Source organism: Ursus arctos, unplaced genomic scaffold (genome assembly GCF_023065955.2).
Source record: "Ursus arctos isolate Adak ecotype North America unplaced genomic scaffold, UrsArc2.0 scaffold_3, whole genome shotgun sequence".
Classification (NCBI taxonomy): Eukaryota; Metazoa; Chordata; class Mammalia; order Carnivora; family Ursidae; genus Ursus; species Ursus arctos.
Window position 1 is genome coordinate 15,078,431 of NW_026622985.1, and position 14,791 is coordinate 15,093,221.

A 14,791-nucleotide genomic window follows, 5' to 3' on the forward strand; every position below is an offset into this window, starting at 1 on the left:
AAAGTCTTTGGGATTGTTGTGTCTGGTACTCTGTGTTTTCTCCGGGTTTCATTCACAGTGGGGAGAGGAATGGGGAGTGAGGAGAAGGAAGGGGAATGTTGGCGGAGGGAAAACATTCCGAAACGAGAAGATGCTATTATTGCACCTTCGGGCGGTTCTGTTCCTGGAGCAGGTACAGACCAAATGCCGTTCTGGAAAAAACCTGAGCCCAAACTTATGTCTTCTAGTCACAACAATAACAACAAAACCCAACTCCGTACAACGGGAGGGGGGGCGCGGTTTGTTTATATAACGTGTGGGTCGGGTCCCACACCGTAGCCTCGCCGCTCAGCGCTTCTCACGCCCCCTACTGGAGAAAGCAGGCGTGCTGCCGAATTACAGGGCCGCAGAAGTTCCCACTGCCCTCCAACTCTATCCTCGGGGAACCTGTGGGGCAGAGAGGGCGCAAAGTTCCGCTCTGACGCAGATAGCGTCTTCCCCTCTCCTGAAATCCTCTCCTGCACCCTCTTGGATCCGGTGTCCAAAACGACTGCCAGAGACTGTGTCTCTTGGTGCGAAGGAAAAGGACTGGCCAGACTAAAAAGGAGGGACTTTGGGGAAATGCAGGATTCCAGCCCTGGGCCGCGGCCCGGAGGAGATGATGTCACCGCTCCGGCGAAGCGAGGGCTGGGGGGTGGGGCGGCCGAGGGGGAGCCCGCGCCGCGCCCGCCGCCGCCAAGGGAGCGTTCCGGGCCCACGTCAGGGGACGCGTCGGGATAAATAGGGTCCCGCAATGGCCGAGGCCGGCTGCGCTCGGAGCTGCCGGGTCCGCGACTGGAGCTGCCCGGGCGGGACCGCGCCCCGCAGGCTGAGGGCTGGCGCTGCTCGCGCTCGGTGCGCCGGACGCCGGAGACCCCCGGCCGGCCCCCGCGGCCCCGCACCGCTGCCGCCGGCCGCGCGGGCCCAGAGCCTCTCCCGCGCCTCCAAAGGACGTCCTCCCCGGGGAAGGGAGGACGAGGCACTAGGCGGGCAGCAAGCCGGGGGCCCCTTCTGCCCGTCGGGGCGGCGGCGCGCCCGGGCAGGGCCATGCTGCTCTCCGTGCTGGCGGCGCTGTGCCTGGGGCTGCGCCTGGCGCTCGGCGTGCGCGGCGCGCCCTGCGAGGCGGTGCGCATCCCCATGTGCCGGCACATGCCCTGGAACATCACGCGGATGCCCAACCACCTGCACCACAGCACGCAGGAGAACGCCATCCTGGCCATCGAGCAGTACGAGGAGCTGGTGGACGTGAACTGCAGCTCGGTGCTGCGCTTCTTCCTCTGCGCCATGTACGCGCCCATCTGCACGCTGGAGTTCCTGCACGACCCCATCAAGCCGTGCAAGTCGGTGTGCCAGCGCGCGCGCGACGACTGCGAGCCCCTCATGAAGATGTACAACCACAGCTGGCCCGAGAGCCTGGCCTGCGAAGAGCTGCCGGTCTACGACCGCGGCGTGTGCATCTCGCCGGAGGCCATCGTCACCGACCTCCCCGACGGTGAGGCCGCGGGGAAGGAGCGCGGGGGCGAGGGGCGTTCTCGGCTCTTGCTGCCACCTGGGAACGGGGCGGCCGCTTCTCCCGATGCCGGTGGGTGGGCGGTCAGTTCCCCAACCCACTGTCGAGGGTTGGAGAAAGTGGGAAGGGCTGGTGACCTGACTTTGGCGAAAAGTCTGGTTTCCCTACAGGAATTTCAGAAGCCGAAGAGCACCACGTCCCATAGGTTATGTGTGTGCGGGGTGAGAAGGTGCTTATAAAGAGAGCCGTTGGGGACATTGTCATTGACAGTGTTTGAAGAGAGCAGCGGCAGCAAACACGTACATAGGTGGGGCATAGGAAGGGTCTGAGCCAGCCTTAAGCACTTAACATGTATAGTCTAATCCCGAAAAACAATCCCACCGGGATTCTCCATTTAGTGTTAGCTCTTGAAAACTTGCCGAAAAAAGCAGTACCAGTCATCACTCCCCACCAGGAGGGCAGTTCGTAAATTTAGTCGTTCTGGAAAATTGTGATGTCTGTTTCACGGTCAAGGTCTGTGGCATCTTAGTTCACTGGGTATCAACTTTTGCTTCCTTTTTTTTTTTTTCCATTTTGCTGCTTTTCTAGGATGAAGGAGCAAGTTTAAATCCATTTGTTGAAATGAAACCTAAGAACATTTTGCATGCTTTTATCCCTGACCCAGGTTCCTGCACATTTAAAGAGACTATAGTGTTGCCTTATCGTAGTTTCCGAGGTTCTGTTTCAGAGCATTGCCCAACACATGAAGGAGAAGTGAAGTGAAGGGAAAATCGAAACTCCTCTCTAATTCAAAGCCTTAGGGGAAAAAAAAACATATTTATTGCTCACATTATATAAATGATAGAGGGTTATGCTTTGGGGGATTTATATATAGCTGTGGACTGTTTCTGCACTGCAAAAGGAAAGGTGGTGATTTGGAAATATTCTGGATATTTTGATTAGTGTCCATTGTCAACTTGGAAAAACGTTTTACAACAGATTTGGAAGGAAAGTGAAGTCCGTGTATCAGCCAAGTCAAATGGGCGTGCATTCACGTCTGTTTGTGCTGGTTGGGCAAAATCTCACTCAAAATTCTTCTTTCCTAAGCCCAGGAAAGTCTGTATGAAAGAGATAGTCGACAGTCATATGACACTTTCACAATGTAGTATTATTCTTCGGTGATACTGTGCTAGTGTGTGTCTCCAGATGGTTCTTCATTCCAGCTGGGGGAACAGCCTAAGTCACTGGCCGCACCCATGCGGCTCTGTGTGTGTTTCAGACGTGAAGTGGATAGACATCACGCCAGACATGATGGTTCAGGAAAGGCCTCTTGATGTTGACTGTAAACGCCTAAGCCCCGGTGAGTTCTTTCTCCATGAGGTTCCCTCTTCGTCTCCTCCCCAGAGTGGTTTCTGGACACTTTCCCAACTTCTTGTCTCTCTTTTGTCTCCTTCAGACCGTTGCAAATGCAAAAAGGTGAAGCCCACTCTGGCGACATATCTGAGCAAAAACTACAGCTATGGTAAGTCCCCGGACGCAACCATTCGCTGGAGGGCTTGGCGCGTTACAAAGCCAGCCAAGGACAAAGGGTTTACTTATGGGGGCTCTCGGTGGCACAAAGACAAACTGTAAAATGTTTTGCTCTTCATTAAGCAAAACCGAAGTAGATTACCAGGGAGAACAGTGCTGTGGATCAGAGCACAAATTTGCCTTCAAGGTCCTACTCGTCTTAGGGAGAGGGGCCACTCAGCCAGGCCAGCCCACCTGCCCCATTCTCTTCCCGAGGTTTCCTGAAGGATGGGTGGGTGATCCATGGGTTGGATTATCTGAGGCCCAGAGGCCCAGGAACTAAGGCCCGCCCGTATTTCTTTTTACTTCTAAACACCTGTAGATATTGAGCATCTTAGAGGAATTGTGGGGCAATATGTACAAGTATTGACATAGTTGACATGCTCTCCTCTCTTATTGGAAAGAACAGCCAGCACTTTCTCCCTGAGTCAGCTATTTTTAATTTTTTAAGTAAATTTAATTCTGTTATCATTTGAAAGTAAATTTAACTAAAAATAAGTTCTTTTAAAATACCTGTATGAACTCTTTTATGTCCCTTTGCATCTCTTAAATTACTTCTGCTGAAAAAACAGGAACTGTTTAGGCAAAATGGTTTATTTGTTAACTTTGTTTTCCATAATTCAAACTGAAATTTTAATCATGAACTTTATGTGATATATCACATGTGAGAGTAGAAAGATCATGACCGTATAAAAGTCTGAAAAAAATAACCTCTTATTTGAATTGTAAGACTTGAGATTATAAGTGACCAATGTAGGTAACTCAACCAAAAAAAAAAAAAAAAGGCAACTGTCTTTTCCAGTAGCTTTCATTGCTGTTGTTTTAAAACTGTTCTTTGTAGATATTGTCTCAATCTAATCTACTTTGTCCCTCATCTGACACGATCCAGCCCTCCTTACTAACCCGAGTTTCACTGTCTTGCTGTTCTCCATTAACTACTTTGATGATGAAACCATTTTCTATTTAAGTCCTTTGGCTTCTTCCTAAACCAGCTTTCTAGGACGGAAGCCAAGACAGATCCATGCTAGGCTGATTACAATTCCATGGAAGGCAGTAATAGCAAGGGACCAAAAGGGCCAGAATTTAAAGCTTGATCAGACACAGTGATGTTACAGCCATCTGTAATAACGGTTGTACTTCTGCTCACCACAGACCTGGCTTTGACAGTCTGTGCAATTAAAGGATTGAGAGCAGTGATCTTCAGAGACTCCTTCCAGTTCAAAAATGTTATGACTTTAATAACTTCCTTTGGAAGGGAGGAAGTTCAAGCATCAGACGGGTGGTTGGACCGTACAGACTTTAAAGTGGCTTCTGAGGGGCGCCTGGGTGGCTCAGTCGGTTGAGCGTCCGACTCTTGATTTTGGCTCCGGTCATGATCTCATGACCGTGGGCTCCAGGCTCAGCGGGGAGTCTGTCTGAGATTCTCTCTCTCTTCTCCCTCTCTCCCTCCCCCCACACGCTCGCGCACGTGCGCGCGCTCTCTCTCTCTCTAATAAATCTTAAAAAAAAGTGGCTTCTGAACTCGAGAGCATACGAGCCTCACTTCAGATAATCACCAGGCAGAAGATCAACAAATACTCGTTTCTGTGAAATTTTTGACGTTCCTGACATGAATTTCCGGATATGATTTGGGCAAACAAACATACAAACCGGGTATGATTTGGGCAAACCGACAAACAGACAAGACTAATTCTAGGATCTTAAGGCAGAGAACCAGGTATGAGATTCTCCGTTCACATCCTAGCTGCAGCCCGATGGGGCGCAGTCACCGAGCCGGAGGCAGAGCCCAGACGGAGCCTGCCTGTCACTTGGCTCTTGCCTCCTGCAGCAGGATCCGGGGCTTGAAAGACAATGCTGACAATACGATTGTGTGGGCTCCTTGCCTGCGTCTGGGCAGCTTGGACATGACCATAATTACAGGAGGCATTCTTTAAGGGAGGCTCAGGAGTTGGCGCGAATACACCATCCTCCTTTGTCTCCAAAGGCTCCATCAACACTTCTGCCCCTTTTTTAACTTGCAGTCATCCATGCCAAAATAAAGGCGGTGCAGAGGAGCGGTTGTAACGAAGTAACCACCGTGGTGGACGTGAAGGAGATCTTCAAGTCCTCGTCCCCCATCCCTCGAACGCAGGTCCCGCTCATCACAAATTCTTCCTGCCAGTGTCCTCACATCCTGCCCCACCAAGACGTCCTCATCATGTGTTACGAGTGGCGGTCCAGGTAGGCACGAAGGGGCAGAAGCAACCGCACACGCTTCTAGAAACGTCAATCTCATTTAGCAGGCGTGGTTTATCTTAAAAAAAAAAAAAATGGTACCCGTAGTTCTTTTTAAAAAGACAACTTAATAAGTAAATAAGTAAAAATATAATTGTAATAGATGCCCCTGTTGCGATATCACATATCCTAAATATCATGGAGTCCCTCGTGGCATTAAGGAAAAAGAGAAATGGGGTATTTGGATGGAATCTTTAAAAACCAGTTTCAGAATTCATTAGGTGACTCCAAAAATTGTAGGCAGATAAATCGCTATGAGTTAAAACGGTTCTTTTCAAACCGCTCAAATCAATCTTAGTGTGGCAAATCCTGAATATTTTTTAAGAGCTCTTTAATAGCTTACAGATCAAGTAAACACAGCCATTTGAGACGACAGTTCCACGTTTTCCTTATACACAATATAAATGTACAATATTTGTCTGATAGACCATTACACACGCACACAGTCTCACTCACACACATAAACGCAGATCTCTAGCTCGGAGAGTGCTTCCCCATCTCTCTTTCCTTGGCATCTTTTTATATATTGGTATATTCCTTATAATGGAAAAATCAAACTCTTCAGGCAAGATTCCAGGAAGGGCCCCATAACTTGCCTCAGGATACCTCTCCAACAAAATGACTCCTTTTTTATGTAACCAGTCTTCTCTTGGATTCCCCATGAATGCTCCCGTTTCTTCTGGAAACAGCTATGAACTGTTTCTCCAAAACCCCTTTTGAAACGGACCTCACTTGAATACTTCCTCGATCTGGTTTCTATCAGTACTTGGGTACCGTCCTCACTGCCTGTATCACCTTGTGTTCTTGGCTTTGAAGCTGTTCTACCCCGAGCTTGTCTCCCTAAAGAAGCTGAATGAGTGAACGCTGACTGAATGCTTCTGGGCTCATCTCTTGCGTAGTGTTTGTATCTGCTACAGGACGCGATGCGGTTCTGGGAACGAACCGGACTGCTAGTCATTAAATCCTATTGGGACAGATGAATGGATTATTCGTGAATTAAATAAGAGCTTTCATGTCATCCTTTCTGTTTGCTTGTAGACTTAATGTAATTCTGATTAAAATAGCAGTAAAAATATTTTTATTTATTTAATTTAATTTATTTATTTATTTATTTATTTATTAACGAGAGTTATGTCTTCACAAATGATGCCGATGATCATTTGGAAGAACAAACGAGCAAGGGCGTGTAAAGGAGATTTTGAAGATACCATTGGAAAGGAGATCTGCCTTAGGAGAAACAGAAAAGTGGTACAAAGCTACACTTGCTAAAGCCATGTGAGGCAGGAGCACACGCGTAGGGAAATAACAGAGAGGAAGCAGTCTTGAAACATATTCCAATGCATAAAATAACTTATTATGAAAGAGATATGGCAAATCAATTGGACATGAATATTTTATTTAGTAAATGTTGCAAATATTTCTATTTGGAAAGCTAGTACATATTTTCACTTTCTACTGTACTACAAAATAAATTTCAAATGGATTAAAGAGATATTCTTAAAACGTAATCAGAGAGGATAAAATTAGGTGAATAGATATGTGAAATCTGAATGGCAAAATACTTTGCAAACATGAAATTAATGTTAGAAATTACAAGGGAAAAATGTCAAGATGTACTTTTGATGACATAATATCAGGGACATAAAAATCACCCAAAGAGAACAATACATACCGAGAAAAATACTTGCAATACTCATGACAAAGGAATAGTAACCTTCCTCTATAAAGAGTTCATACAAGTTCCTATTTGACACATTAAGACTACACTATATAAGTCATGCCTACATAAATCCATGCGGACAAGTTCCAGAAGACATACAAATAGTAAATTAATTTACCTCTTTAATTCTCCAATCTAAATTAAAGAAGAATTTGAATGAAAGTTCAATCATTTGGAAAACAATTTGGCACTGTGCATGGAAAACTTTGAAAAAATACATACTGTTTGAACCAATAATTCTATTTCAGGAATCTGTCCTACGGCAATACGAAGTCAGTGCACGCTAGTATACATACAAGGACATTCAGCACAACGCTGGGAATAGCAGCTAAGCCGAAGGAGGTTCAACAGTAGAGAAAGGCCCAAGTGTATTATGTGTACCATTGTTGAACTATTTTATGGTTATTAACGCTGTATTTTTTAATTATTCCATTTATATGAGAAAACGCGTAGAATAGAATGATAAAAAGAATGCACAGTATGATCTAAATACAGTGTGATTTGAATATATATATATTTAATAAATATATATATAAATATACATATATACATATATATAGGTACAAGGAAGAATAAAGGAAATGCTAGTAAAATACGAATGGTGGATATGTGGAGTGTAAAGAGTTATAAAGAATTCTGGTTTTTTACAATTTTTCCTATTTTTAAACGTTTTCCTTTCATAATCAGAGTCGCTCAAGATCAATTGCTTCTTTTCAGGATGATGCTTCTTGAGAACTGTTTAGTTGAGAAATGGAGAGACCAACTCAGTAAAAGATCCATTGTAAGTACAATTTAGCAACACTATGAATCTGGAGTTAAGGGCATGTGAAGAAATTCTTTTCAGCTGGGGATTCTTCACATTTTTCCAGCTCCAGGCCCTCAGGGGAGCCGGCAATACCCGCACTATTTGTCTTCTGCAGAAGTAGTTAAGAGCACAGCTCTTCTGACTTGGAAGTTGTAGCATTAATCTCTCTTCAGCCTCAAAGGTGATCTGGTTGCATTCAATACTGATTGACTGGTTATTTCCAGAGTAAATTGGTTGGGTTTTTTTAAATTTCTTCATGGTATTTCATTTAACTATTTTAGCACAATCAGTCAGGTACTTGAGCAGAATTAACATCCAGAGGGCTTAAAATGGACATAGACACGTAAGGGTGTGAATACGCAATTCTAAAATTCATGCTGTCTCTGTACGAAGCATAATCTTTCCCTGTGTTTACGATAATTTTGAGACTAGTCAAAATCAATTATCTACAAACCGTAATCGTTTTGTGGCCAAATCCATGATTTTAGTGGTAGTAACATCATCGAAATATTTTGTAATTCAATTAAAGGAGTTAGAATAATTTTTTTGCCCAGAGATATGAGATCACACCAGAACTGAAGAAATCAGGTCATTGGCTGGAGATGTTTAAAGCGTCCCCTCTCCTGAAAATACGTTTAGCTTTATCTAGGAGAGTTCGTGTTTTCAGGTTCACCGAAGGTCTTCCTAGGGCCTGAGGCCTCTCAGTTTGCGAGGGAAAAGGCTACATGAATACTGACTTACAGAGAAGGTAGTTTGAACACAGCCTCCCCTACTCTGTGCATTTCGGAATAACACGACTGTCACATCTGAGCTAAAAACTCAGGAGCTGCCTAGGAGCTCACTTAGCCTTACTGGACAGAAAATTCTAGCAGGATTAGTTATCCGGCTTCCAAGACTACGGTCGATTAGAATCATCAATGGAGAAAGCACATCCACCGTAAGAACCTGAGAGGAAAGCGAGCTTTCAGGAATCATAGCTGTTCGGGCCATTCACTTTTGCAGCAAATATTCCAATATGCTTCAAAGGAAAAATTTGGAGCTAGCACCGTATAATGGCAAACGTAATGAGTTTATTATTTCAGAACAGACTAGCCTTGTGCCCTGGGAGGGTGGGGACAGTGTTTCTCATTTCCCTGTATTTCTGGCACCTCGGACAACGCCCAGCCTGTGGTCATGCTCAAACTTTTTGCTGAATGAAATATACTCTAACAAAGCAGGGGCGAATAGGTTATAATAAAAGGCGACGTCTATTCAAGTGGACTCACTTTTTCAGTGTTTTCTTACATGCTGCTGTTGAAGTGAATAGTATTTCTTTATAAGCAGTAAGTCCTTTTCTATCAAGGAAAGAACTATCCAGAAAGTCTTATTTCTTATCGGTTCTGGGTGGCTAACACTTGAGTGGATTACTAGAGGTGGGAGGGGCTTCTGTCTTCCTTTGGGTGGGAGAGAATGGGGTGAACCCACCCATAAATGCGCTAGGAGACCCCCGGCCTTCCTCATGGGGCCAGATAAACTTCTGCTCTCCGCACGTCAGAGCCTCTTTAGAAGGCTTTCCTGTGCGGGAATGTCGCATCGCAGGGCCGAGGGGCACAAGTGCACGGCGTGGGGCCTTGGGCCCTAGACTGGCGAATTTGAATCCCAGCTCTGACGTTTGTCCACTGTGTGACCGGCTGCAAATGAGCTCTGCGGGCTTGTTTCCTGCTCAGGATCATGGTGTCCACCTAGCAGAGCTGTTGGGAGTTTCTGTGAAATGCATGGGAATCCAGACTTCCTCCCACCTCGAGCGCTTTTCAGCTCCTCTGGTGTGTGCTGAGTGCTCGGCGATGCGGGGGTGGCGATCTTATTCGTTGTTGTCATGACTCAGATATTACGGTGAGAGAAAAGGGCATCGATTCTGACATCAGTTCAACAGCATTACACGGTGAGACGTGGCTGATGGTCATGTTTGCAAATTGCCTCCCAGCAGTGGGAAGAGAGGCTGCAGGAACAGCGGAGGACCGTTCAGGACAAGAAGCGAGCCGCGGGGCGCACCAGTCGTAGCAACACCCCGAAGCCAAAGGGCAAGCCGCCTGCTCCCAAACCAGCCAGCCCCAAGAAGACCATTAAAGCCAGGAGCGCCCAAAAGAGAACAAACCCCAAAAAAGCGTGAGCCAGCTGCTTTCCAGAACGGAGACTGTCTCTCAGGATGAGGCCAGGCACTGCCCAGCCAGCCTGGGGAAGGCCCCGCTCTCCCTGCCTTAACAACTGCAATACTCCTCGTAGACACACCTTGCGGCATTTTTCTTAATGATCTGCTTCCGTTTTTCTTTTTAAGCCACCACAAGCCGTAGTGGTAGGTACGTCCTTTGGCGTGGAAGGTACAGGAAAGCTGAAAGCCGGTGGACAGAGCTGCTCGCGGCATTCAGAGTAGCCTTCGTGCTGCCTCCGGGAGAGCTCAGTGTGGGGGAAAGATGCTTTGGTGCTTACCATTTGACCTAATATGTGCATCGTACAATAAATGCCATATTACAAACCAAACACCCTTTTTTTTTTTTAAATGTTTTATTTCAGTTTGACTTGTGTCATTAGAAGGTTTGTGATATTTTAAGAGGTGATTGAAAATACAATGATTCTAAGGAGGAAAGCAGGAGGAATGAATGTCTAAAAGATCTTTACGTGTTTGCTGTTTGCGCAAGAATCTCTGTGACGAAAGGGAATTTTCGAACAATCTAGAAAAGCAGGATATGGAAAATTGTAACGATTTCTTTTTTTTTACAAAGAGCCCTTTCAGCTCATTTTTAGCTAGAAACTCTAGATACTAAAATAATAATGATGATAACTAAGTCAATCAAAGGGAAAGGCAGACACACCGCATCTGAATCCTTGTTTCCCGGCTACCACGCCTTGGGTAGAAAGGCTCTGAACTCACATTCGTGATGCTTCTCCTTGGTACTCATTATGCAGCACCAGAAACCGAGCTCGCTTCTCCTATTGTGATTTAGGCACCAGCGACTCAACCCCCAAGAATTTTACACCCGTGGATGTTGTGCTCATCTCATTTCCCGGGACATCCTAGGTATCTTGATGCCAAGCCTGAGAGAATTTTCTCTGCGCATAACTGGTCCTTAAGAAGGTGCCGTGGGCCCAATGCGGGGGCGGGGGGGGGGGCAGGACTCCAAAGTCCCTGGTTCTCAGCCGGCACCCCTGGTGGTACCCCTGCCACACACCAGCTCTGCGCTCAGAAAGGCAACTACAGTCACTTCTCCATTCAAGGAGGTAGAGGAACGATCTGAAAGCTGAAGTATAAAATCTCCTTTAGCTTTACCAATGTCCCTGCTTCTCAGAGAAGGCGTGGAGTGACCTGTCGTGCTCACATGAGATCATTAGCCACATATCTACTTTGATCTCTGTAGCCATTGGGACACAGAAGTGAGGTGTGTGGGTAAGCCCCGGAGAAAGTGGAGAAATGGGGTTAATAAGGAGGCGGGCATGGGCTCCCCTCTCCTGTGTCACCACCACAGGGCAGTGGAGTTAAAGGAGTCCAGTGGATGGACCCACACAAGGGTACCCATAAAATACTCGGTGTTTCTGCTCCATTAGAGGCCAAACTTCGCTGGCCCTTAAGGAAAGCCGGAGAGGGGTTCGGCATCACGTCCACACCAAGGAAACCTACCTAAGTCCATTAAAAGGCATTGGCAGCCTAGCCCACCTCCTCAGCATTGTAGGGGCTCTCTGGGGAGGGGAATCAGAAATGGAACTCTCCATGGAAGTAGAGAAAAAAACATGTAAAAAAAAGTCAACACGTGAAGTACAATACTGACGGTAATAAGAGTTTGGAGAGGACTACATATTTAAACACTGTTTACTTTAATTATTTAACTGAAATCACGTACCGAATATTAGACGAAAGGTAATACTTCATTAGGAATATTAACACATTATCTGATACTTAACTAAGCACGTTTATACATTAGACAATATGTAATCGGGCACATAATGTGACAAGTACAGTGGTGGCCTTCGTGTGAGAGCCAAAAACTTCTTTCTCTCCCTTCAATATTTTCTCCATCAAAATACATGTGAGAGCAGGTAAATAAAAATATATGGAAGGGAAGCTGAGGTATTGAAATGAGAATTGAGAGTTGGATTATCTGGTGAGAAAAAAAATAACTTATTTTGCAATATTTGGATCAGCACATCTCAAAATTAAGGACGACTGCAGGCATTTATTTTTTCCAATAATTTTGTTGGTCTTTCAATAATATGATAAACATGTATTTTCTATAAAGTATTTAATAAATGCGTAAGATAAAAATAGTGGAATTAAAATCCCACCTAATCCTACTCATCGCTATGCAGAGGTAATCACTGTTGGTATTTTGGTATACAATTTTCCAGGTGTTTCCTATGCATTTATATAACGATATGAGGGGGAAAACACCTAGGAGCTTATTATACATACTGTTGATTTACATTCCTTCTTCAGTCAGCCTCTTATTCAGACTAGTTCTCATGTCAATAAAGCTGTTGCCACCTCACTTATAATGGCTCTGTTTTATTCCATGGTGTGCGCTACTCGACAAACCCTTATGTTATCGGGGATTTAGGTTGTTTCTTACCTGAACATACTGAATCACTGAATCAACATCTTGATAACTAACGTCTGTGCACACCCTTAACTAGTTCTTCGGGATCATTCAGTTTAAGTAGCATTGCTGGGCCAAGAGGTAGGCCCACCAAGGAAAGTTCTTGACTGTAGTGTCAATTATCCATCAGGATGTTGGGCCATAGGTAGGTGAAAATGCTGACTTTCCAAATCCTCACTAAGATTGTTTCGCCCTGTCAATACTTCTTAATAAATTTTAGCTGGGAACTGGATGTCGCTTTGGGCAAAGCTCTGCTCTTCCTCCCTGAGTATCACTGACAACATTCTCAACACTGCAAATACTCGGACGCTGGGGGATGAGTGATGAAGCACCTCAAATGGGGTATAGTCGATAGATAGATGATTGATAGATAGATAGATGATAAATTTCTTGACTTCTGGGAAAAGCCTATGCAACCTCCTCAATTTTTTTAATGAATCAAATTTAATAATATAACTGGTCAGCTGGAGAAACCAAAGAATTAGGGTGTAGCAGACATGCTAATAGATTTCCCCTCAGTCCAGCCTTCTTTTTAAGACACATGAGAATTTAGATAAATAGGTTAACCTTAGTTTCTTCCTTTCCAGTTGGAAACCAATGTAGTGTAGGACGCCTGGGTGGTTCAGTGGGTTAAGCATCGGCCTTCGGCTCAGGTCATGATCTCAGGGTCCTGGGATCGAGCCCCACATTGAGCCCCATGTTGGGCTCCCGGCTCAGGGAGGAGTCTGCTTCTCCCTCTCCTTCTGCCCTTCCCCTACTCCTGCTCCCTCTCTCTCTCAAATAAATAAGACCTTTGGAAGGAAAGGAAGGAAGGAAGGAAGGAAGGGAGGGAGAGAAGGAAGGAAAGAAGAGAAAGAAAGAAACCAATGCAGTGTGAACACACTTTTGGTTTCTGCCCTTGGGTGCTTATAGGATTGTCTATTGGAAACTTACAATAAAACCCCTTTTCTTGCGCTAGCTCTAGGGTATATCTATTTGGTGAAACCGGTCCGTGAAAAAAAATAAAATAAGGGCACTTTTTTTTTTTTTTTAAATCACAAGTCTCTACCTGCTGTTAACACCGATTCAAAAAGCAAAAGTGGTACTTGGAATTGTGGAATGCAAAAGTTGAATGGGACCTTAGAAGTCACACTCTACCCTGCAGGAGAAAGGCTACACCAGCACTTGTCTGATGCCTCATGCCTAGTCAGAGAAAGATCTGGGCTCCCAAAGTTACTCAATGTTAACTTAACAGACCAAAGGGCTCTGGTTTGTCAGTAACATAAAGCCAGGCTACCAGAGGGAAGCGTCGTGTTACCACCACAGAAAGAGTAATAAGAGAACAAATTCGTGCTTCCAGCTATAGAATGATATATGCCAATACTGATCATAGTTCCCAATGGGAAAATAAGTTTTTGAAAAGCATTTTACCCTGAAAGGTATGTCACAGGGACAGACATGCCAACCAAAAATTTTAGTTCACTGCCAACTTTGTAGCTTAACTGATAAGCAAGCACAAAATGGAGTTAAACATGGAAAGATTCCATTTGAGGAAATGCCTGTGAGAGAGAACGAAGGGGAGATAAACAGGGCTGGCGGGGTGGACGGTGTGAGGGAAGGAAGGTTGGAGGAAGCACTTCAGACTTCGTCCATGTCTTAAGGAGAATTTGGGAAGGTTATGGGGGAAGCGTTGAGACAAACCAGACATCAAGGAGTCTCTCATCTCAGGACCAGCTCTGCCTCCGTGTCCCGACGCACCCAGTCACGGACGGGGAGCAGCCCAGGGCAGCCCAGTCTTGGTGCAACGCTCGCAATGCATTCCAGACCGTGGTGTCTGGAGACCTGGTTAGTCACGGTCCCTGTGGTTGGTGTCAAGGAGCAAACGTCTCTGTCCACTTCTGTAATTGTCATCTCAAAACTATTTGAATCTGTAAAACCCCCAAACTTTTATGTCTTCGTGTCCTTTTTATGTCTTTTCTGTTTTATGTCAAATTTATTGAAGAGAAAATGCGCCAATCACAACTACAGTCTTACGGTATTTACCCTTCTCCCCGAGAGAGGTCTCTTTGTACTAGAGTGTAAGGAATGGCAACGATGAGGTAATTAATGAGGCCATTCATGGCAGGAATCAAGTCCGTGATGTGTAATTTTGCCTTCACAGGTCCACACAGTGTAAGCATAGGCGTATGTAGCTCAATATTTGAAAGAGATCAGTTTTATGACTGGATAATTCTAAAAGAGCTGCACTATCTAGGCGAGAACCACATTATAATGGTGAACTCGATCACATTAGTGCTGTACATTGAAAGGGG

At 45.3% G+C, this 14,791-nt stretch overlaps 1 protein-coding gene across 1 annotated transcript; it reads left to right on the forward strand.

Moving 5' to 3' along the window:
• Nucleotides 1-935: 935 nt before the first annotated feature.
• LOC113258422 (secreted frizzled-related protein 4) lies at nt 936-12,396 on the forward strand. Its single transcript, XM_026503178.4, has 6 exons — nt 936-1,510; nt 2,787-2,867; nt 2,964-3,029; nt 5,098-5,296; nt 7,788-7,851; nt 9,839-12,396. The coding sequence occupies exons 1-6, from the start codon at nt 1,066-1,068 to the stop codon at nt 10,022-10,024; spliced, it is 1,041 nt and encodes a 346-aa protein (XP_026358963.2). The 5' UTR covers nt 936-1,065; the 3' UTR covers nt 10,025-12,396.
• Nucleotides 12,397-14,791: the final 2,395 nt, after the last annotated feature.